At 36.0% G+C, this 26214-nt stretch overlaps 1 protein-coding gene across 6 annotated transcripts in view; it reads left to right on the forward strand.

Annotated features, from left to right (window-relative positions):
- Window positions 1–26214, forward strand: part of pug (pug C-1-tetrahydrofolate synthase, cytoplasmic) — a 114569-nt gene that overhangs the window by 14012 nt on the left and 74343 nt on the right. For all 6 annotated transcript variants that reach the window (XM_089238693.1, XM_089238695.1, XM_089238691.1 and 3 more), the window contains exons 7-9: window positions 1330–1430; window positions 11279–11415; window positions 19908–20019. In XM_089238693.1, the coding sequence (XP_089094819.1) occupies window positions 1330–1430; window positions 11279–11415; window positions 19908–20019 (350 nt within the window). The remainder of the gene's footprint in view (window positions 1–1329; window positions 1431–11278; window positions 11416–19907; window positions 20020–26214) is intronic.

Genomic DNA, 26214 nt, shown 5'->3' on the forward strand with positions numbered 1-26214 from the left:
CATGAGCACCCTTTCACCAGTTTAGATATAGCCCAAGCTAAAACGGGCACTCAAATTGAAATGTGATAGTTTTATGTAACACAAATTGTCATATACATTAATTATGCACTGTTGTTTATGTTGCATTTTATGTGTTGTGTTTTTATAGCTCCATGTGTGAGTGAAATTTGAATTTTTTCTTTTTAAATTTATCAAAAAACTCTAGGCTATGATAAGTATCTTCTTATGCCAATTGGTTGATTTGTTATTAATTTTTAAAATGTGTCCAGAAATTCTCATCCACCCTGTATTATAAACACTACATAAAAGGTATCATATCTGTAGATAAAGCTGATTAGAATGTATTTTTTGATAGATTTGATTTCAAAAAGAAATCTGAAATTTCATTCCTCAAAAACTCTACTACAAAAACTCTCTACTCTCTACTAATTGTAGGACTAACTTACTATATATATATATAATATATATATACTAAGTACAAAATAATTATATGCACATGTATTTTCTTCCAGAAAGTGTGGTTTGCATGGTAAAATAAAATGCAATTATTTCTTCACATTTTTTATACACTGGCTTCCATAAACTGAGGAACAATTTCAAAAATTGGCAATAATTCCAAAAGTTTTCATTAGGTAGATTGCAAAAGTTAATTCCATAGATTTTTATGAGAATTGGCCAAAGTATATATAACATGTTACGTAAGGTCTAAGGTGAAAGTGGGGGAATATTTCCAGGAAATTATTATATTTTCAAATTTGTGATGCAAACTTGCAAATAGTGTCTTTGTTAGCCAGCTCCACCCCAAAATGTTTGAAAATGACAGATAATTATAAAATTACATTGTTAAGTCTACTATCTATTGTTCTATCACTTTAGTCTCTCCCCCCCTTCTCTGAAAGAAAAGAAATTTTTGTGGTCACTGCCCTGCCAGATTCCTCATCTTAAAACAACAGCAAAACTACTTCCTTCCTCTCAAACATGCACATTTACATTCATGCATTTCCCATAACTTGCATTTGCTCCTCTCATGTATTTACTTGCTACTTGGGCATAAATCTAATTACCTCATCACTATTTTAGATATTGTGGTTTTGTGCTGTAGTTTTTCTTAAGCATAAACTTAAATTTCATATGCCAGTTGGCTTTTTTTTTAAGTTGATCATCAATAATTTTCTATAATTTATGGAAACCAGTGATATATCTGAAATCAGATGAAATGAATGTCATTGCAGATAGTTCAACCTCTAAATAATATATATGAATTTGATCACTGATAGTATTGATCATTTCATTGATGTTTTTATAATTGTAACTCAAGTTTTTTGTTAGTACCCATGATGAGAATATTGGTCGTCTGTGCCATGGTGATTTAGAAGGATTTTTTATTGCATGTATACCAATGGGATGTTTAGAACTAATAAATGCAACAGGTGAGATTAATTCAAGCTGTAAAAGTGATTTTTTTTGTCTTACTGTAAATGAAAGTTACAGTATTTCTTAACGTATCTACCATGGCCCTTATGAGACTTGTTTTGCTTACTGAATGTGGCTTGTGTATTTTAATTTTTTAAATACCATTCCCGAGAAGTTAACTATAAATGTTGTGGTATTCAATAACGTTCAATATATATCATATTCAAATTCAATAAATTAGTTTTTTCTTTCAACTGGTTACAGTTGGTTCTGAGTATTCAGCAAACACTTTTTAAACGAACATTTTTTTGTAGAATGTAAGTAATTTGTATTCAATAGAAATTTTTGCTGCATATAGACCGATGTTGAGCTTACGTTTAGCACAAAAATAAATTTTAATGGTTTTACTCGCTATTTTATTCCAAGGAATATGGAATTTTATCTTTCAAAAACCAGGTCTGGACCTTTTTACAAAGAAAAATGGGGATCTTTCAATAAACACATTCACTTAGCACGTAGAGTCGAACCCGCTTATAACAAGGAGCTCGTTTCCAGCAACAATGCTTGTTATATCTAGTTACTGTCTAAATCTGTTTTCAAGTGAAAAAAAATGAAATTTTTTTTAGAAATTTAGTGCTTGTAGCAAGTATGTATAAGATTGTATAGATATTTGTGGTATAGATTTTTTATTTACCTTGATGATTCCTATCTAACTTTGAATTAACACTGATGCACTTGATATCTATCTAACATTGAATGTGAAAACTTTGCTGTTTTAGCATTTTTTAAAATAAAAACACTATATATATATATATACACACACACAGGAAAATAAAAAATTCCACTGACGATCCGCACAATCAAACACATGGAGACTGTATTAGAATTTGAGAAAGGGGTGGATTAGCCATTTTTTAAAATTCTTATCAGGCAGTTTTTATCTTCATTTTCCACCCCATTCCTCCCTTCTAAACGAAATGCCCACATTGACAACAAACCTAAAGGGGTGATAAACCTTGTATTGAACCATTTTTTGGTTGACCGTCATCTTTTGCATTAAGTGCATTATCTTTGTCAAAGTGCCTATTATCTCTATATTCTGAGAGATGTGAAAAGAAACTCAAATAGTTTTGTGGTTCTTCATGCATTTATTTTTCATTTTCTCTCATATTTGTATTCCATATTGTATTTTTTCAAGGGTTTCTCTTTGAAATCCCTTACTAACTATGAACCACCAAAAAAACCTGCTTGCTAAAAGCCACAGAAATATCATACAATTACCATTGTACCAAACAAAATTTATTACTTTGCTCGTTAAATCCAGACTCTTGCTAAAAGTGGGCTCGTCATAAGCGAGTCTAACCGCTTTAATTTTTGATTAAAAATTCAGTGTATAACAATGTTATACACTGAATATAATTTGGCAATTGCCTACCAGTGTATAACAATGTTATACACTGGTAGGCAATTGCCAAAATGTGTATAACACTTTTATACAATGGCCAAGCAGCTACCAGTTTTTTCCAGTAAGGATGCAGATGTGGAAAAAGCATAAGAAAAGGTGCTCATATTTAATTTTTATCATCTGCTTGATAAAACTGATATAAGTTAAGAACTGCTGTTGATGAAAAATGTTATCAAATACACATTTTGTGATAAGCAATAATATCCTTCGAATTGTTTCTGAATTGACTTCAAATTGAAAATACTGTGAAAAGTCAGTAATTTTGGAAAGTAGGTGTTAACCCATTTTTCATTTTTCACAGCTCTAAATTTTCTATAATTTTCATAAATCTTATGCATTCAACTCACTCCTGAATGTATCAAAATTCATTGTTTGTGTGTGTAAAAATGGTTTTACATACCATTATAATACAGACCTAGACTGGATTTGATGAAGAAAAGGGCAAAACTAAACTATGTGAAATTATTTAAATTAGGTAAACCCATGAAAATTATAGCCTCAAGTATTTTTCTTTACCTCCAGAAAAAATTTGCAGATTGTTTCACTTCTGCAAAATGAGACCCTTAGCACTAGCTAATCATTCTGCTTTTGGCAATGCGGAACAAGCTACATTTCATGGGCTATTCCATCTTGGTAATAAAAAACAATGAAAATTCATGAAATATTCTGCTTGCAGATGCAAATGGGTTAACAGAGATTACCTTAAAATCAATAAATACTAAAAATGAAGGCTATAAGGCAGTGCTTCTCAATCTTTTGCCACCCATGCTTTATCATCATTAGAAACTGGAAGTTCAGACAAAATGCAATAAATGTCTCTTTTTGCCTATTTCCAAACTTTTTTGTACAGTCGATGCTCAATTTTATGAACCTCCAACTTATGAACATGCTCCTTTTTTACGAACTGGTCCTCTGATCCAAACAGCATGCCATTAAGCTAATGTTAAAATCTGCTCTATTTTACAAAATTCATTTTTCTTCTCCTATTTTCATTTTTTTTATTTTATTCTTCCAGCTGCCTCCAAATTTGTTGTAATCAAAAGTAAACTTAAATTCTGATGTTCTATGTGTTTTAAGAGAAAATAGAGGGAAAATATGAGAGGTATATAGCGTTCACCAATTTGTCATCACCAACATATAGGTGTTTTGTAAACATATGCCAGGAAAGAGGCTTTAATTGTTGGTGGGGGTGACCATGAATTGAAGATGTGTTGCCAATGTAATTCACTCTTTGTACATACTGAATGGATCTATTTAAATTTTATTTCAGCCAATTGCTGTTCGTCTAGTTCCCTCTTTGCAATGTCAACAGAAAAGATTGTGCTTGACACTGAATGAAAAAATATATTTTGAAAGAAATTAATATGCGATCTCTTACAAAGACAAGAATTACCAAAAAGTACAGGATTCAAAAAATTACATTGAGTCCTCTAATGATATCAGCAAAAGATTGTTTCTATGGCAAGTGGTTCCAGCAGTGTTCTGAAATCCTGAAAATATTTCAGAAAAGCGAGATTTGCATGAAATGTTATCCTATATCAGTGTTTTCCAAAGTGGGCAATATCTCCTCCTGAGGGGTGATTAAAAGGTCTGGGGTGGTGGTAAAGCTTAGGGTTTAGTATAAGATCCTATGGATTGGGGGGAATGGATTGCTGATGTGAAAAAATATTTTTGAGGGGGGGGGGGAGGTGATGAAACAAAAAGTTTGGGAAACTATGTCCTGTATCAATTCCATGGAATCTCTTATTTACCAAAACGTTGTGATGAAGCAAACAAAAACAAGTGATTTTTATGGAAATCATCAATAAAGGCGAATGACTAACTCATTTTTTATTTCCTGCATTTTTTTTCATGGTCTTTCCCATTTCAGGGGTGTATCCAGCCAAACTTTGGGTTAGTTTTCCCAAATCTGACCCAAAATCATTTTTTCGATACGTCAATAATGGATGTAAGGGGACAGTTGGCCCCCTCTCGATAGGAGGCTCAAAAGTAGAGAGCAATGTAGGCATGTGTAGTGCTTTCAATGACTTTTTCGCGTCGGTTTTTAATGGAGATAATGATATTCGATATACGGGTGTTGCATGGGGTAATAAAACGCTCAACGATATTCAAGTGGAAGACGTGGAGGTCCTAAATCTTCTAAGAAATGTATGTGCAAGCAAAGCACCAGGACCAGATGATATCTATCCCAGGGTTCTCAGGGAAGGTGCTAATGAATTGTTGGGGCCAGTCGCACAGATATACAGGAGTAGTGTTGCTGAGGGTATCGTCCCGAGAGATTGGAAACTGGCTAACGTTGTTCCGATATTTAAGAAGGGTAGTAGAGAAGTGGTGTCTAATTATCGTCCAGTGAGTTTGACGAGCTCCCTCTCGAAAATTTTGGAAATTATCATCAAAAGGCAGTTTGTGAAGTGGATAGACGAGAATAATGTATTGTCGGATAATCAGCATGGGTTCAGGAAGGGGAAGTCATGTGTAACTAACCTCCTTTGCTTCTATGATTACGTGACTAAGGCTTTGGGTAAGAGCAAAAATGTCGACGTTGTTTACCTTGATTTCCAGAAGGCATTCGATCGGGTCCAACATGGCAAACTCTTGAAGCGTTTACACGAGATTGGAATAGGGGGCAACTTGCTGAATTGGATAGAATCGTGGTTAAGAGATAGGTCGCAACGAGTTATGGTGAACGGGGAATTCTCTGGTTGGACAGACGTCACAAGTGGAGTTCCTCAGGGAAGTGTCCTTGGCCCCATACTTTTTTCACTTTTTATCGACAAACTCGATCAGGGTATCGATGGAATTACTAGCAAATTCGCAGATGATGTGAAGCTAATGGGGGTAATCGGAAATGAAAGCGATAGGGAGTTGCTCCAGACCAACTTAAACAAGATTGCAGCATGGGCAAATGAATGGAGCATGACGTTTAGCATAGATAAGTGCATGGTCGCTCATTTTGGTTCGAACAACCCACGGTTCTCTTACGAGTTGAATGGTGTCACTATCCCGGATGCAACTAGAGTCACCGATTTGGGAATTCTCATTGACGAGCGACTTAAGTTTTCTGAACATTGTTCAGCGGTTGTCAAAAAATCGAATAGAATGCTTGGTCTCATTTTCAAAAAGGTCTCTTCGCGTTCTCCTAAAGTCATTCTTCCGCTTTTTCGAGGCTTAGTTCGTCCTGGACTGGAGTATGCTGTAAGGTTTTGGAGACCATACCTACAGAGGGACATAGACTTGGTTGAAGGGGTGCAGAGGAGAGCTACGCGTGTCCTTATTGGCACACAGGGCTTGAGTTATGAAGAAAGACTTCATTTTTTGAATATGGTTTCATTGGATGAACGCAGGTGTCGAGGAGATATGATCGAAGTGTTCAAAATTTTCAATGGGATGGATAGGATGGACCATGAACTTTTAGTACACCGCCAATCGACTGCTTTTACAAGGGGACACCAGTATCGATTGGTGAGGGACAATGCAAGGTTATGGTGTCGCAGGGAATTTTTCTCCAATAGGGTTGTTAATAAATGGAATAGCTTACCCCCGGAGGTAGTAAATTGTAACACAATTGACACGTTTAAAAAGAAATACGATAAACATGTTGGGGTAAATCGGGAAGCTATCCATTCTTAGAATAAGACAACCATAAGTATTCTTTATGGGCATTGTATAATATTTTATCATGTGTATATATTGTTTGTAATTTGTGTTAATTGCATTTTTAATTGGGTTGCTGTATTTTTGAAACATATGACAACCATATTTTTATGGGCATCTTTTTATCAGCCACCTCGTTGGGCATTTTGCCTGTTGTGGCGTTGTATTTGTATTTGTATTTGTATTTGTATAAAATAAAAATTATTGAAACCATAAATTTGGAATTTCATTCCTTTTGTGATAGATTAACTAGATCACTTTGCTTCAAATTACTTATTTTCCACAAAATTAATGATCCTTTTCACAAAAATAAGGAAAATTCTCACAAGAATGGTACTTTACAAAAAAGTCTGGACAGACTCTTGCATTTACAAACTTTTGATTTTACAAACTAATTATCAAGTCCGTACGGATTTGTAAAAAGGAGCATCAATTGTATAAATGCCTTTTTTGAATTTTCCTGCAATATATGCTTATTTTAGCATTTTTTCGGTTTTTCACGAATTTAAGAGGTTATATTCTGTAGAACTTGAATATTTTGATCATGGAGAACTTCAAACGAATTGATATTTTTAAAATCTCCAACTCTTAGTATTAATTATTATCAGAAAGCTTCCCTCACTCTTCCAGCCCCATTTAAACACAAATAGGTCCAAGTGCCTGAGAGATAGAAAACTTGGTGTTACCCAGCATTAACTTTGCTTTCGTCAGATGGTGTTAGACATGAATATTTTTGTTTCTGAAGAACACAGCTATGTATAAGAGAAGCTGAGAAAAATTAGAAATTTGTTTCTTCTTATAGCATATCTTGCTCATGCACTGGACTGCATTGTATATGTATAGCTGACTGATCACTGTCCCAAGAGGCCATCATTTGGTGTCTTGGCTGACCCAGGCCATGCAAGAGTTGGGGGCTCTTTCCTATTTTATTTTTTTACACTGCAAATGCACTGCAAACAAAAATGACAAGTTATTTTAGGTATTTAGTATTTAATTGAATTGATCATAGATGCCCTTAGGGGTGTGTGATAGGTGTGGGGGTCTGCCCTTGAAGTATATGTGGTAATATGAATATGAAAAAGAAAGTTAATTTTTTTACAACAATAAAACATGGTAGCTGTGTTTAAACTAGGAAAAATACAATGAATTTTCCAAATAATGCAACAATTAAATGAGAATCATTTGTAACTCGAAGGAGCCCAACAATCATTTTCTCTACAGGTTGCTCATCTGGTAATGCTGGCCCTGAAATTGTCCTAATCCTGAGGGACCACAAACACTTTATTTTTGGCATAAAATCAATTTAATACAGTTATTATAAGCTATAATTTAAACAGTAGACAGAGTAAGTGCAACCAATTTTTAACCAGTTTTTGAATACTTAATATCTAGGCTTTTAATTATTTTTCCTTTCTTCCATTAATTATACATTTTTTTAGTGCTTATTTTGAGCATTTTTAGTGCCTTTTTTGAGCATTTTTAGTGCCTTTTTTGACCAATTTTAGTGCCTAAACTTCAGAGCCCTAATCATCATTCATCTGTGATTCCCCAGGGTGGTGTGAAAAAACTATTACTTTAAAAACTCAATGGGCACAAATAAATAACTAACTTGTTGCTATGCTCCTAGGCAGTGCCGTCTTAATGCATGTGCCTACCTGGGCACCTCTTGAGGAGGAGAGGCCTCACAAAAATGCAATCTGGTTGAACTTTTCAAGAATTTGCCAGGTAGGGCCTCAGCGTGGTCCAACCTCTCCGGGTAAATGGCTTACATCCCACCAGGGACACAGCCTGGACCATGACTGGCTTTTCAGGTAGGGCCTCAGAAAAACCTTTGGCCCAGGGGCCCCATGATGCTCTTGAGACAACCCTGCTCCTAGGAATATGACGTCACACAGAGTAGGATAACAAAAATTAGCAGCGAGGTCAAGTGGGCACATGACGCAATCGGAGGCAACCAAGACAAATTTTTCTCAAAAAAAATTGACAAAAACCGAAACCAATGATAACCAAAGGCAACGAAAACCGAGGTATTACTTTATAACTAAAAACTAAGGTGTTAAGGGTCCAAAAAGTAGCTGAAAAATTGGTTGCACTTAATTCGTCTACTGTTTCAATTAGAGTTTATAATAGCTGCATTATTATCCAAGTTAAATTGATTTCAAGTCCAAAATAAAGTATTTGAGCTCCCTCAGAGGTCAATTCCAGGGCCATCCTTATCAGAGCCTGAAGAGAAAATGATCCGTGGGCTCCTTCAAGTTACGAATAATTCTTGTGTAGTAGATGTATTATTTGGAATAATCACATCATTTCTATAGTTGAAGCATAGCTACCTTGTTTCATTGTAAAAAAAAATAATTTTTTTTATATTCCCAAATATGCTGGACTTCTTCAAGTACGGGGCCCTGAGTGGTTGCATCTGTCACACATCCCTGATGACAACTCTGGTCAGTTTAATCGAATATTAAAAAATATGTATGTAAAATAAATAGCCATGGTTAAACAACCATGACTATTTATTATGGCAGTGCGTTTATGGTGTAAAAAAAAAAATCAAAACAAGAGCTCCCAGAGTCGTCTTCTCCTACCCCTCCTTGTGTGAGCCATGATGTCAACTGATGACCTCTTGGGACAATCAGCTATACATACACAATGCAGTCCAGTGCCTGAGCAAGACATGTTATGCGAAGCATGTGAAGAAACACAAATTTCTATTTTTCCCCTCAGCTTTTCAAAATGGGCTGCGTTCATCTAAAACTTCACGTCTAACACCATCCATGGTCAAAGTTAACTCATTGGCAATACCAAGTTCCCTATCTCTTAGATCACTATTCGTGTGTTTTAATGAGGCTGGAAGGGGAGATTTCTGATGAAAATTAATACTGAGAGTTGGAAAATTTTTTTAAAAATCATTTCTTTTGTTCTCAATGATCAAAAAAAAATCCAAGCTTTGCATATTAAGGCCGGAAATGCACTATTTGAAATGCACCAATAAACTTAAAACTATGTTAAAATAGGCATTTATGGCAGAAAAAGTTAAAAAAAGGCATTTTTATAGAAAAGCTTGAAAATAGGCAAAAAAGGCACTTATGGCATTTTGCCTGAACTTCCAGGCTCTACTTACAATTAAACATTTAGAAAATGTTGAATTATAAGATGATGCAACACAGATGGTGAACCAAAGCCTACAGTATATTTATAATTCCTTTTCTATATTGTAACCAAATAAATTACAGGGAAACTTAAGAGACATCTATTTTTTTTATTTTGCATGTTTAGGAAACATTCGTGACTGTATCATTATTTTACCATATTGACAGTATTATTGTCGTATTCATGTTGCTCACCAAATAAGGTGCTAAGCGAGATGGCATGGGTGATCCCTAATTGTATATATTCCCCACACAACATTTTTATTTTATATATTTTCATTAGATCCACCGGAGCGAGTGAACTCAACCCAATAAAACTGATGCTGGCTTCTAGCACACAAGTTATCAAACCCATTTGCTTAGCAACAAGGTGTTAAGCGAGATGACTCGCACTGATGGATGTTTTATATTTTACAATAAGTTTCTCGTTTTGTTTGTTTGTTGTATCCTATGCATATAATATGACAAGCAACAGATGAAATTACATGGGTCCCCTCCAATTGCTTTTAAAATATACCTTCATTCTGATATATGCACATTCATCCTTCTTAAATTTGTTAATCACAACAGTATCTAATTGTCCAGGGAAAATATGTTGTAAAAATTTTGTATGTTTGTTATTTGTTTTCTTTCTTCACTAAAAATAAAGTGTTCTGGACTCTTTCATGAAGCTGGGCTGGAAGAGATCTTGGCAATGGGATAAGTCCAGTGGCAAAGTTCTGGCATTCATGATCGCATCCATCATATAAATATTCAATTTTTTTTCACCCTTAAATGCTTTGCATATGTACAAAGCATTTTTTTCAATTCATATTGCTGATATTAATTATATAAATTTATAAAAAATGGTGGGAAAAGGAATTTTGACATTACACTTTTATATTTATGTATTTCAGTATTAAAGAAAGTTATAAGTTTCTCTTTCAGCTCTTAAATTTCAAGAATGTGGAATCAACTTTAAGTATTAAAAACTAATTATTATACTGGAAACAAGCCATTGTTTTACTTAAGGTTTTCCATCTTGCTTGTTATATGATAATGCAGTTGGTGCTCATTATAACCAACCCCACTCTATATATAACAACCATTCCATTACAATAACTGGTAGGATAAGTCCCAAATGTTTTCACATAATGACTATCCTGTATGTTTTCCTTTCAATATCATGACCACCAATATAATGAATGCCATTTCGACAGAACAATGGGGCTCCTTATAATGAGCAAGACCATAACTAGGGGGCGGGTCTGTTGCCCCAGACTAAAGAGGGTGCAGAATTCTCCCTTTAACTGCTTCTTCTACATTGAATGTTGGTGTGCCAAAATGTGTGATTTCCCCAGTTGACAAAGTATCTAGTTGCGACTCCAATAACGAGCATAGACTGTTATATGATTTGATAAATTTATCAAGTAGTAGGTACATACATGCAAATTATTTTTATGTTGGCAGATGTTGTTTTACAATGAAAAAAATATTAAACATGATTTTAAAAAATAAATGTTATAAATTTGTACGCTTTTTATGGTTCTTAGCAAAATCTCTCTATGTGTATGGTGTCAGTAAGATTGACAGTTTATGCATGGATATTTTTTTTCAGGTATTCAGATAAAAGGCAGTCGTGTTGTAGTAATTGGTCGAAGTAAAATTGTGGGTTCTCCAATGGCCCAACTTATGTTATGGCATCATGCAGCAGTGACTATGTGCCACTCACGAACACAAGACCTGAAATCTGTTGTAAGAATATGAGATTTGAGTAATAAATGATTCATGAAATGTTAGTTTATATAGAAACTAGTAACAGTATTGTATAATTCTGTCATTTTTTACCTGCTTAAAACCAAGAATTTAGTAAAAACATAACACTCAGTTGTCTATCCAGACAAGTTTTAAGAAAAAACAAAAGGTAATTTCTGAGCTAATTTTGTTCAGTTTATGTAAAACCATATAAATAAAACAAGAAAAATTCTACAATGTTTAGCTTTTTATTAGCTTCAAAAACCCTAATTTTAGCACCTTTTATAGGTCTGTAGAAAAATTCACTCGCATTCAAAATGTGTTTTTTACTTTGAATGAAAGAGGTTCTACTATTATTCTCTTACAACCAAAAATTCAATACAATTGAAACTTGTTAAGACTAACTCGCTTAATACAAACTAAATACTTGGTACATGGAATGTCTATCATAAATTCATAGTATTTGTCTTTGTTTAAAAAAACAAGTAAGTCCCAGACTCCCAGTCAAAATTAAATGATAATTGTTCCTGAAATTTTCTCTTTAGAAAATTCTGAGGTTTGTTGCTTCCCAATGATAGACGGCACTGCTTTTCTCCTTCTTTGAGTTGCTTTCTCACTATTTTACAATGCTCTACAACAGCAGTTTTCAACATTTTTTTACTTACTGTGCCCTTTTTACTCTAGAATTCCTGTATATAGTGAAGCCATTTAGACCTCTTCTTTGTTTATTTATCAAATTTATCAATTTATTTCATTGTGATAGAGCGGTTGCGGAGCCCTTGGGAAGTCCACGCAGAGCCGAAGTTGCACTTTACAACATATGTTCCTAACTGGTGGATAACTCTTATGGTGCGCTAGGATTCCATGGAGATTATCTCTGGGATTCCGTGGCATCAAAAGCCATAGTTTTTCATTGGTGTAATAACAAAAATAACTCAGAGAAGCACTTGTGTTGATTTGATGCCGCTGTGGTGGTCGAGTGGTTATAGTGCCGGACTCGTGATGCGAGGATCCGGGTTCGAACCCCACAGTGGTGGTCGGCTGAAGTTGGTTTTCTGTGGTTCCCAACTTCAAGGCGCAAATGCGAGCCGATCTCCCCGTTAAAAAGTCTCGCCACAGAGAGCAACAGTCCTACAACGGTAAATCATTCAACCATAACACTTCACTCATAGTTAGTAAAACTGGGGGCAGATGACAGCACTACACATAACAAGCATTACACAGAAACAAACTATACGTCAGGTTGCACTACACGTACACGCACATTCCCGCATTTACCGATTCGTTGGGGGGGTTCCGCGGGGGGGGGGGGGTGCGTGTGGGGTGTAGCAGTAGTAGGTAGGGGCTCGGGGGATCCATGATGTTCTTAAGTCAGCCACCTCGGTGGGCAATTTGCCTGTTGTGGCGTTGTATTTGTATTTGTATTTGATTTTGGTGGAATGGTCTCGTAACCACGCACGCGTTAAGGGTTATCTAAAATGTTGAAAACCTCTGCCCTACATTTTTGTAGTTGAATTGTTCTTACATCTTGATTCATTACAAGTTAGTTTTTGTGGTTTTCTTGTTTCATCCCTAGGATTGCTGTAATTTTCTTTAGTAGATTCTACACATCTTGCTGAAATTTACTGTTACTGTGCCTACTTACTGCAGATGGTCTTGAAAGGGGCTTAACCTTTAGCAGTAAAAGGGAGGATATGAACTTTTCATTAGACCCTATATACATACTATTCACTTGGCTCTTTCACTATTCTATAAATTTATGATTTTACAAACATATGTAAATGTGAAACATATTTTACAATTTTACAAATATATGTTTCTAAGAGTTATGTTAATAATATAATATGTATTTATATTGCTTGTATTTCTCAATTTCTGCAACTGCACTTTAAACGACTTGTTAAAACAAAATTTTAAAAAGTTCAGTTCATTTAAAAAATCACAACAAGCAGCAATTTCAGGTAGTAATGACTGTATAGTGTAAAAATGGCAATTGACAACATTAAAAAGGCAAAAGTGGAAATTAACATTCTCTTTGACAACTATAAGATGTCTTGCCCAACCTGATGTTTGGTATTTCAGCTATGCAGAGATATCTCACTTCCTTGTGAAAGCCTCTTATTTTTGGAAATAACCATCCCAGAGAGTTTGTAATGCAGGCTCCTCACTTAAATATGTTTTCCATCCCCCAAACTTATTGATCAACTGCCATTGTGGCAACACTGATCTTGCCTGGTGAGGCCATGTTTGTCCCAAACGCCGCTGTCTGAAAGTAGTATAAGTACAGTATAAATAATAGTAAAAGATAGAGTATTACTCTTCCTGAATTTATTTGTTCTCAAAGTTGGGGCGGGGGGAAGGCACTATCACCTGCACAATATCGGAAAAAAGTCTTCTTCAAAAAATATATGGTATTTTACAGAGGGTTTGGTTGTTTCTACTGTGTCATTTATAATGTGAATCAGTGAAATTTCTACTACTGTAGAAAGGGTTAAGCACTCTTGCATGAATAGAGTAGTGCAAAAGAAAATTTGGCCTGGAGCTTCTGATTCCAGTGATATTCCTGACCATGGCCCTGCCAATGCAAGACATGGCACATCAAAATTTGTTGGATTTGAAGGTATTGATGTACTGTTTGAGTCTTATTGTTAAGAACTTACCTACAAAAATTGGAAAACAGGGTTATTGTTAACAGGATCAGAGCAATCGAATAGAATAATCCTGTTGAGACTAGAAAAGTTCCAAACAGAATTGAGAGAGGAAATTTTTCAATAATTCATATAATAATATTTCTTTTGCTCTCTGACATAAAGTTCTTAGTCTTGTAACATCCTAGAAAAGCCTTTAACTCTTTCCTACTATATCCGGCCGAGCTGGCCAAAGTAGGGGGGATTGGCATTTCACACTCTTTTATTCTGTGGGTGGGACACAGTGACGGATTGTTGATGGCCCGCGGTTGTTGAACCGAGGGGTTCTTGTTGGAGAAAGAGGATTATTTTACAACTACAGTTACTTATGAAAGAATGACTATTGATAATGACAATACCTCAGATGAGCTTTGAGAAAGACACGTGGTTACTATTTTTTGAAATTTTGCCAACATTCTGGTTTTCCACATTAAAAGTTTATTTTGTTTTCTTTGAAACTAGTAAAAGATCTGTTATCTAGCTATAGGTTTTATTAGTAATCGAAGAATTTTTTTTGTAGTAAAATAGAAAAAAAGAACATTAATTTTAAAACATCAGAAAATCATAATTTTTTTTTGTAATTTAAAAATTACAAAAATTTTATTTTCGGACATTTTCTTATGAAAAACTCAATGAATGTCTAAATTCAGATGTACTGTCTTTATGAATCCTACCCTTAGATTTTGAAGGAATCAATGCCAAAAAACACAACTAAATATTATTGTATTTGTGCATCACTGTCGTTATTGTTAATTAATGACGTTTTTTTTACGTACAATTCCAAATTATTTCTAAAACTAAGATTACCAAAGTTTGATCTTTCCATATTTTTTCTAGCTGTTTGTGTTTTTCTAGCAAAACATACGCACACCAAAAAAAGTAAGAAGTTTCCATCAAAAGTAATCAAATATCGGTAAAACTGAAAGAATTTTTTATTTTTGTGGATTTAGTTCGAATTCTATATTCCACACCCAACTGCAGTGGTTCTTAAACTTTTATCACTCATGGCCATGGCCCCCCACATCCTGGAGCAGGATGGCTAGGAACTCTTGCAGGCCCACAGCACAGACTTTCACTGGCATTTTATGATGAATTTATGCGTGAAAAAAAAAAATTATTAATCACCCCGGACGCCAGGGCTGTTGCTCCATAAGCTCTACCCTTGTGGGGGTCATGCTCGTGCCTCCCTTGCCCTGTTCATAGTTTATCTGTGGCTCTCAAAATAGTTTAGTGTAGATATTGTACATCCACAAAAGAACCACTTCAAAGCATAAATGGGCACACACATACACATCAGTATTTCCAGCTTGTCGTGGCGCCGCTCACAAAAGGTTGGCAACACCCCTAGGAGCCACAACGCACACTTTGAGAGACACCTCCCTGCCGGCTTAAAATTAGTGATAAGAAAACTAGAATAGATTTTTATAAACACCACTCCTTGTCTCCAACATTTTCAACCTCTGATTCACTTGACAGAGAGGTTGAGATGCTTGAAGAATTCACTATCACAAAGTGGACGATAGATGTATGAGAAGATAAGTAAGGGCTTTTATACAGGTGAGTTCCAAGAAAACTTGGCCTGGCCTATACTATCCCAAAACATATATGCTTATAACAATAGCAGAATTTGGGTTGTGGCTCTCATCATCTGTTTGTTATCCTGCTGCTTTTTCACGTGTTTGGACATCTCTTTTCATTTTTAGCTCTCGTTCTGTTTGCATCAAAACAAGCAGGGCTGGATTAAGAAATATATTCGCCTCTGGGCAGGACTCTGCAAAAGAAAGACTTCTTGAAAATAGAAAGACTTATGGTGAAAAGATTCGGCTTCAACGTGATTTGAATGATTTCCTACTGCGATTGGAATATGGGAGGTCCTTACTTATCTGGAAACACTGCATTTAAAATTCTTTTCAAAAAAGAGAATTTTTTTTATCGATTCATAGATTGGAGTAGGGAACTATGGCTCTGTGGATACGTACACGTGGCTCTTTAGTAAATCTAAGAAAAGAATAATACAGTGTAGTTTATTTGCAAAAAAAGAAAAAAAATCTTTTTGGCTAGTGAATAAGTTTTGAGTTATTGTGAAGGACAGGTTGGGGGCTCCTTGAACTGAAAAGTTGGCCGACCCCAAGTGGCGTGTAATTTAAACATCTTTATAAGTACTTTTTTGAGAAATGCAAAGGTGTTGAATTAGAGAAAATCTTCCTTTATTCTCGTGTATTTCCCAGGGCACCTTTTTTTTTTACCACCAATGCGTCTGGTATTGAGTTTCATTGTGCGATAAATAAGGATAAAATATTTGTGGGATGTTTTATAGTCTAAACTCTGTCTTCTACTAACAGACGTGCTACTAGTATGGGTAAATCGAGAAGCTATCCATACTTAGAATGAGACAACCATAAGTATTCTTTATGGGCATTGTATAATTTTTATTAATTGCATTTTTAATTGGGTTGCTGTATTTTTGAAGTATGACATCCATATTTTTATGGGCATCTTTTTCTCAGCCATCTCGTTGGGCATTTTGCCTGTTGTGGCGTTGTATTTATATTTGTGTTAGTTATCTGCAATCTTCTTGAATAGATAATGTCCACACTATTCTGAAATGTGATTAGTTTAGGGATTATTTTTAAGCATTACAATTTCTCTTGTTTTCGTCGTCTTGTCTTGATACATAATCTGTTTATAACAGGAATAGGTCATAGAATATTTTGTAGAGATCTTCTAATTCTTCTTTCTAGAGTATTTTGTACACTCAGATTCGTAAAACTTTACCGATTAATAAGTTTAATCCAATTTCTGCTGTCCCAAAATGTCGTTGATGAGGACATTTGGTGAAGTTGGTGATCGCAAATAGCATAAGTAGCCAAAACTTGGCATCACAGGGAATTTACTGTGTGAAGACAGATGAATCTTCTTTCCATACTCTGTCGCTTTGTTTGGTTGGAGAAGAGGGCGTTGAAATACTTTGCTTTCTACCAGTAATCTGGTCATTGTCTAGAAAGGTTCTACAATGTGCAGTAGAAGAATAGGAGAAATAAATATGGGGGTAAAAAATTTGTCTCAAAGAAGATCTCCAAAATTCTAGGGTCCATAGATTTTCACCCCTCTGGTAGTTAAAGAGTTAAAACCTTTCTCACTCATGTTAAGATCACACATAACTCACTCTTTACATGATTTTGCATTACCATAGAACCAATTCGCTATATGAAGTAAGGGACTCTTATCCTAAGGGACTCCTTTGATATTTGTTTTGTTTTCCGTGCTAGTGTTTGATCATATATATGTTTTGCATTTCTATATACAGGGTGTTCATAATTAAAAGACCCTATTTTAAAGTAGCCTACAGGTGAAACCAGTCATCAGAAAAGTTGAAATTTTGTGGAGGACTTCATGAAATGATTGGAAGTTGTTTAGGGGGGAAAAATTAGTTAAACATGTTGCCACCAGAGGGGGTTTTATTAAGAAATTACACATTTAGGCAAACATTTACAATTTTAACAATTGTTAAACACTTTTACAATTGTTACTGCAACAAAACATGTTCCAGATGGTACCCATCATTTTCAGATACCGTGTGAAATCGCAAGATGGCATGTTCCACAACTGACTGAAGTGTGTGCGGGGAAATGTTCAGCACGTGGCTTGAAATGCTGCCTTTAATGTCAAAGTTCTTGGATTTTCACGACTTGCCAGACATTTCAAATGCCACCAAAGCCAAAAATTGCATGGATTAAGGTCTGGGGATCGAGAAGGCCATAGATTAGGGAAGTGCAGGCCGATGATACGTTCTTCCGTAAAATGCATTTTAAGAACATTCTTAACACACACTGAAATGTGTGGAAGAGCTCCGTCTTGCATAAAGATTGTGTCTGCAAGGCAGTGATGTGCTTGCAGAGCCGGAACAATTTTGTTCTGTAAAAGCAATGAATATTGCTTTCCGGTGATCGAACATGTCACTGGACCTGTGAAATTTAACTCGTCATAGAAGTAGGGACCGAGAATAAATGCAGTAAATCCACATCATACCATCACTTTTGGTGAATGCAATGGAACCTCTAAGATAGCGTGCAGATTTTTCTTTTTCCCAAATTCGGCAGTTGTGAGTATTGACTACACCATCCAAGTGAAAATGTGCTTCATCTGCCCAGAGTTTATTCGAAAGCCATTCTGAATCTACCTTAATGTGAGCTATAAACTGCAGTGAGAACCGGAGTCGAGCATTATAATCATGTGGAAGCAACCGCTGCACAAGTGAAAGTTTGTACGGATAATATCGGAGGATATTTTCCGCATGATCTTCAGGGCAGTTGAACGTTGCCTATCCAACTCCTGTGTTACACACCTGACACGAGAATTTGAAGCTCTGGCCTCTTCCACCTAAAGTGAAACCTTCTGTACTGCATCTATAGAAACAGGTTTTCTTCCTCTTCCAGGATGAACAGCCAACTATCCTGTGGTTTCAAATTCTGTTATCATACTCCAAAGGATTTTAATATTCATTGGATCTTTTCGAATCCTCTTCCAAGTCTGATACTTCCGTAGAGCAGTTACTGCAGAATTGCTGTTTTGGTAAAATAATTTGACCAAGAAAGAGCGATCTCGTAAACTTATCGTATTGTGAGCAGCAAACACATTGAGAAACAAGATCTCAGCAAATGTTTCTAGGTTTTATAACAGCTGCTGCTTGGAATCACATAAATTTACATGTTTACCACAGGTATATTCAAAATGAAAAGTCCCTCTGGTGACAACATGTGCAACTATTTTTTCCCCTAGAACAAATTCCCATCTTTTCATGAAGTTCTTACAAAATTTCACACTTTTCTGATGACTGGTTTTGCCTGTAGGCTACTTTAAAATAGGTTCTTTTAATTATGGATGCCCTGTATATACATTATTGTGTTCCTTTTAGTTTTTTTTTATGATAACATTGTTAATTGTATTGAAAATATTTTTAAACATTTTTACACTATGAACATGATTACAGAGTTGTGGTATTTAACTGCATTTCTTTTTTAAAATCAAATAAAAATTTGTCAGTTGATACAAAATTTCAGTTTGAAGGGGTTCTTGGCAGCCATAGTATGTAATGATTCAAGTTGTTGAATTAGGATTAAAACTAAGAACACTAAATATAAATACATTGGTACTTGGAACGATTAACAACTTAGAATGTTTTTTTTTATCAAATAAGAATATATTTCATTTTCAACGTTAACTGCAAGGAGAGTTGCTTGTTTCCACCATGTAAGTAATATCCTCTTACACTAGTGGGATTTTGAGGGCCGAGGGGGATTTAGCTCATTATGGACCATACATCTGTTAATTTTAACTATTTAAATTTACAATGAAATTAGTTCAGTGAAACCTCTCAATAACGGAAACCCATGGGATCAAAATTTTTGTCTGCTAACAGGGTAGTGTCTGTTAATGTATTGCAAAATATATTGAATCCCTGCTCCATAGGGTTTCAAAAATTTCTGTTAACAGGTTGTGTCAGCTAACAGGGAGAGGTGCCTGTGAAGAGAGCTCCTTTTCTAAATATCCTGGACATCTACCAAAAATCTGAACATCGGAGCTCGCTCAACTATCTTTTCACAATATAGTTTTTTTAGGTAAAACAAGTATCATATGTGTTCTCCATTGTTTTTTGAATAATTTTAGTTTTCAATAATCTGAAGTAGTCTCTATCCCATTCAACTTGGAGTATCAAGACTATATACTCCAAGTTCTCCTATTTACTATCTACTACACTGTCATGGGCCATCATATTGATAATTATAAATTTTGTTTAAATTTCAGGTTCATGAAGCTGATATAATCATTTCAGCAATTGGTCAAGCACAATTGATAAAGAAAGATTGGGTAAAACCTGGTGCTATTGTTATTGACTGTGGGATGAATATTATTGAGGGTTAGTATTGTGATTTTCATGACAATTGAAATATGTGATCTTTTTGATCTGATGAGTAATCAACATGAGAGATAACAGGCCCATAGCCAGAAATTTTGTTTGGGGGAGGGAACCAAAGTGATAGAACAATAGATTTGGCCATCTTTTTCCCTTTTTCGGTTATTTTCTTGTATTTGGGGGGGGGGGGGGCAGACACCCAATTTCCCCCCCTGCACGTGGTCATTCAGTGAAATACTAGCAATCCCAGAATTCCATTGTGTATTGATTGTTCTGTGGTGTTGCATTTTTTTGTATAGCTTGATGGACCAAAAATTCTGTCTATAAAATAGCATTCCTGAGGTTTGTAAACAATATTAGTAACAATATTGTAAAGAATATTCTTGAATATTATTGTTTGTAAAAAGGCATTCCAAGGTACTGTTGAATTATTTTAGACATTTCACACTGGTCCTTTTGGTTCAGAAAAGTTGGAAAAAAATACTATATTACGACGTGATATATGATGTGTGTTTACCAGGGCTGGTCAAATCTCAGGCCCAAAATTGATATTGGTGCCTAAAATTTTCTTTGTGTAGTTACTAAAATTTTAGGCTGAGAGCAGCACAAAATGTTTGGAATTTGTAGCAGAATATCTACTAACATTTGAGAGGGTCACTATTCCCTGAAAAAGTCAAAAGAAGCATTATTATTTTGGAAATATTTTCTTCGGGTAAAAAATTTTATTCACACAGGAAAGTTTTTTCTGGAGCCTAAAAGTTTTTTACAATTTGTCCAGCCCTAGTATTTAGATATACCTCTTAGCTTATACAGCTTATGAAAGATTGGAATTTTTCAAAACTTATTATTAGTATATTATTTGACACATCACAAAAAAATTTTCAGAAACATAAAAAAAACTCACAAAAGTTTTTTTTGGTGTAATACAAGTGCAACTTAACCAAAATTAGCGACGAGTATAGAAGGGTTTAATAAAATTGTTGTCTATTAAAGCTGGCAGGGCCTGAAGAAAAGAGACGACTTAACCAGAGTGACGACTTGTTAGGGTGACGACTTAACGAGGTTTTACTGTATATACCTTTTTGATTTACTTCAGTTCTTATTATTTTATCTTTTAATTTTTTTTTTTCAGCCACCTTGTTCAGCTGTTTGCTGTTGAGGCCTTAGGTTAGAGTTTGTATTTGTAAAAGTATACAAAAAATGCTCAAATATTCAAATTTTTAAAAATCAATTGAAAAGTTTTAATTTAATTGACTTGAAAAAAGAGGTCATATGAAAATATAAATAAATTTAATTTGATTTTTTATTAAGATTTGAAGCTTACTTTCTATTACATAAGTACATAATTTGCACCTAAATTTACATAGAAAAAGAGGTGCCTTTCAGAATTTTGCTCTCCCAACCTAGCTATACCACAGATAGCTATACCTGATAAAAACCTAGCTATACCACAGATGGAGGCAATATCAGCAGCTGGTGATCATCAGGTCCCAGATGTTGTAAGCATTTGCATTATTTTTGCATCTTTTGTATTTTTCTGCTTTTTTTTCAATGTTAGGGCATTTTTTTTGAATTTTTGAGCATTATTGATCCATTTTCACAATATTTTTTTCACTTTTTAATTTTTTTGACAATGGAAATGATTGAAAAATTTATATGAATACTGATTGCACTGAGCACTTATAAAAAAATATGCTTGAATTTCTTGGATAATAAAATAAATGATGCTTTTTGGCTTCCTAACCATAGGCATACACATGCTTTACTCGGGGGGTTCATTTTTCTTTTTTTTACTGCAAAAACCCTATTCCCCCTCTTCCCATCTCCCCAGTATGCCAGTCATGGCCCCCCGCATCTAGCCACAGAGTCCTCCAGTCAAATTCTTCATGGGGCCTCTCAATAGTAAATTTTTTATGAAAAAACTAATGCTAACTAATTGCTTGAGGCAATAAGAATTGCCTCAAGCAGGGCCGTAACTAGGATTTTTGCCACCCAGGGCAAACGTGATTCAGCCGTCTGGGACAAACATTATTTTGCCGCACCCACAACTTTAAATTTTGATGATTTTGTAATAGTGTTCTTTATTCCCACCTAAAACTGTCCTGGGGCAGTTGCCCCCACCCCCTGTGGCATGAGTCAGTTTCCCAACATGTCTAGATAACTGTGTGTTGTTGTGGTCTATTTGCAGAAGAAAGAGAACTAACACTTTGTTCCAGTTTGATTCAATCTCACCTTGTTACAAGACACAACCACTGTTCTCTTCCGAGAATGATGCCACTCTCCTCTATCCATACGAAGGTTTTAACAGCTGGCTGATGAGAAGAGATATATTTTGGAAAGAGAGAAAATTCAACTGCCTTTGCAGGGAATCAAACCCACGTCCTTTCACTAAGGTGAACTCTCTAGACCACCAAGAAAACGAATATCTCGATCTTTCCTTGGAGCTCGTGTGCACTGAATGGAACGTACATGCAGGGCAGCAACTAGATGCGTGGTCAGCCAGGGCAAGAAGACATTTTGGCGCCCCCTTATAATGCTGAAGGAGGGCCTAAAGGATGAATTGTTGCAGTCCTGCGTACATGGATGGTTAGACCTAACTCAGGCCAAAGATCACAATTGCTGATATTGCCACCAGATGGCGATTTATCCGAGGATGATGTCACTGTCCGCAATCCATACAAAGGTTTTCAACAGCTGGCTGATGAGAAGATATATTTTGGAAAGAGAGAAAAATTTCAACTGCTTTGGTGGAGAATCAAACCCACGTCCTTTCACTTTCAGGGTGAATGCACTAGACTACAAAGGTAACGAATATATCAATCTTCCCTTGGAGCTCAAGTGCACTGAATGGGACTGTACATGGACAGTCAGACCTAACTCAGGCCAAAGCTCAAAATTGTTGACGTTGCCGCCAGATGGTGACTTATCTGAGGATGATGTCACTCTCCGCTATCCATACAAAGGTTTTTAACAGCTGGCTGATATGAAGATATATTTTGGGAAAGAGAAAAAATTCTGAGTTAGGTCCAACATCTCTCTCCATGTACAGTCTCATTCAGTGCACACGAGCTCCAAGGAAAGATTGAGATATTCGTTGTCTTTGTAGTCTAGTGGTCTAGGGTGTTCACCCATAAAATGGAAGAACATGGGTTTGATTCCCCCACAAAGGCAGTTGAATTTTCTCTCTTTCCAAAATATATCTTCGCATCAGCAAGCTGTTAAAAACCTTTGCACTGTTCTCTTGCAGTCACTATCAAACACTTTGAAAGATGCTTGTCTCATAACATTGAAATCTATCACCATATTTCTAATATTGGAGACATAAAAAGAATCGCAAAACTGCTTCAATCAGTTGTAAACTCTATATTTTATTCAAAATAAAAGTTTATTTTTAAGGACTTGAGTTTCTTAGCAATTATCTTTTTATGTTTTAAATAAAATAATTTCAATTCTCAGTACCCTCCATCACTTAACATAAAGTAGCAGTTTTTAAAGACGAGATTAGTTCAAGTTCAAATTTTCCTTGCTGCTCATGTCAAATCACAAATATAATCAGCTAGAGCAGTGTTTCTTAACTTTTTTTTGCCCGTGGCCATTTTTGAGCCATATTTTTTTTCTTGTGGCTTCCCTGTCTCACCCAGAGTCTTCGACTCTCATCTGGAAGCAAGATCCTTTATACATATTGAATTGATTTTTTTCAGTGAATTTATACTGAACTAAAATTTTGCAAAGAAGATTGGTCTCCAGGCCACTGGCCTAAAATTAATTTAGCTCCCCAATAGTCTGAGTTGTATTCAGGACCGTCTCAACATCATAGGCCCCCTAGGCAAAGTGATGCTATGGTAGTCCCATACGTAGCTGGAAATAAACAGCCTGCATATTTCCCAATATTGTATTTGTATTTCCCAGTTGTTTTCAAAATTTATTCTACTATACAGAATATCATAAGGTGGGGTCACTTATGGACATGAGACCCCCGGCATTACCCCTCACAAGAGTGGGACTGACAGAGCTGCTACCCGGGGCCTGTTATGGTTTTCATCATTTTTTGTGACGGGTCTGTGAAAAACCCCATCGTTGGGAACCTGCTGCAAAATGTAGGTGGTGATGCCCGGGTGGGTCCTTGCCCTAAGATGGCCCTGGTTTTATGGGTGGTGTTTTGTTGGATTCTTTAATTGTATAGACACTAATACACTGAAGAGCCAAAAAACTGACACACCTGCCTAATATCGTGTAGGGCCCCTGCAAGCCTGCAGAGGAGTAAGAGGGGTTGGAGATCTCTTCTGAACAGCATGTTGCAAGGCATCCCAGATATTTTCAATAATGTTCATGTCTGGGGATTTAGGTGGCCAGCGGAAGTGTCTAAAGTCAGAAGAGTGTTCCTGGAGCCACTTTGTAGCAATTCTGGACGTGTGGGGTGTCGCATTGTCCTGCTGAAATTGTCCAAGTCCGTCGGAATGCACAATGGACATGAATGGGTGCAGGTGATCAGACAGGATGCTTACGTACCTGTCACCTGTCAGAGTCGTATCTAGACGTATCAGGGGTCCCATATCACGCCAACTGCACACGCCCCATTTACCATCACAGAGCCTCCACCAGCTTGAACAGTCTCCTGTTGACATGTAGGGTCCATGGATTCATGAGTTTGTCTCCATACCCGTACACGTCCATCAGCTCGAAGCAATTGGAACCGAGATTCGTCAGACCAGGCAACGTGTTTCCAGTCCTCAACAGTCCAATGTCGGTGTTGTCGGGCCCAGGCGAGGCGTAAAGCTTTGTGTCGTGCAGTCATCAAGGGTACACGAGTGGGCCTTCGGCTTCGAAAGCCCATATCGATGATGTTTCGTTGAATGGTTCGCACGCTGACACTTGTTGATGGCCCAGCATTGAAATCTTCAGCAATTTGCGGAAGGGTTGCACGTCTGTCATGTTTAATGATTCTCGTCAGTCGTCATTGGTCCTGTTCTTGCATGATCTTTTTTCGGCCGCAGCGATGTCGTAGATTTAATTTTTTACCGGATTCTCGATATTCACGGTACACTCATGATATGGTCGTACGTGAAAATCCAAATTTCATCGCTACCTCGGAGATGCTATGTCCCATCTCTCGTGCGCCGACTATAACACCACGTTCAAACTCACTTAAATCTTGACAACCTGCCATTGTAGCAGCAGTAACCGATCTAACAACTATGCCAGACACTTGTTGTGTTATATAGGCATTGCCGACCGCAGCGCTGTACTCTGATTGGTTCCATATCTCTTTATTTGCATACGCATGCCTGACCAGTTTTTTTGGCTCTTCAGTTTATAAATGCTTTATTTCTTCATTAATTTTTCTTCTCAGCTCTCTGCAGCCCTCCAAACCACCTGTCATGGCCCCTTTCTCCATTTTCTTCCGTGGCCCCTTGAAATATCCCAATACCACTGGGGGGGGGGCATATGACACCCGGTTGAGAACCACTGAGCTAGAGTGAAGTGTTGCAAATACGGTAATTTTTCACTTTCACTTATGTACCCCTTTTTTATGTGTTTTTCCCAGCAGTACCATCCAAAGACATATAGGAAAATGATGCTATTTCCTTTCATTTATGTACCTCGTTTCGCAAAGTACCATTCATGTTATGAATTGCAAAGTTTTTTAATTTTTTTTGCTAAAGAAAGGTGATTCTCTATTGAAAAGGTTATCAATAAAGAAGCTCTTATTTTGTGACACTACCTATTTTATATTTCTGCGGAAGAACTTTTCCTTCTTTCTGTCCTGAAGTTTTGCTTTTGTAATAAGTCATATTGCTGAACAGTGCAAGGCATTTCAGGCAAATGAGTAAGATAAAATTTAAAAATTGGTAGAGAATTAAATTTCTACCGATAGCTAGTGTTAAAAAGCTAATGTGACCTTAAGCTGATTATACTTTAATCATTGAATTTTCTTATCAATATTATCAATATCATGATTTTATTTTGTTCTTGTTTATATAAGTGATATATTTATTATACAGGGTGTTTCAGAAATGCATGTACAAATTTCTAAGCCATTTAAGTTTCTCAAAGACTAATCAGAATTATAACTTATGAAGAATCATAAGCACCATTTTAATGTAGTAGATGATGTGATTTGGTAGACTGCAGATGAATTTCTCCAGGATACTGTCATTTCTTAATATTCTGTGGTAGGAAGATGACTGAGTTCAGAAA

This window comes from Pholcus phalangioides, unplaced genomic scaffold (assembly GCF_987345545.1).
Source record: "Pholcus phalangioides strain wild (caught in Gottingen) unplaced genomic scaffold, Ppha-v1.0 ptg000011l_1, whole genome shotgun sequence".
NCBI classification, from domain to species: domain Eukaryota; kingdom Metazoa; phylum Arthropoda; class Arachnida; order Araneae; family Pholcidae; genus Pholcus; species Pholcus phalangioides.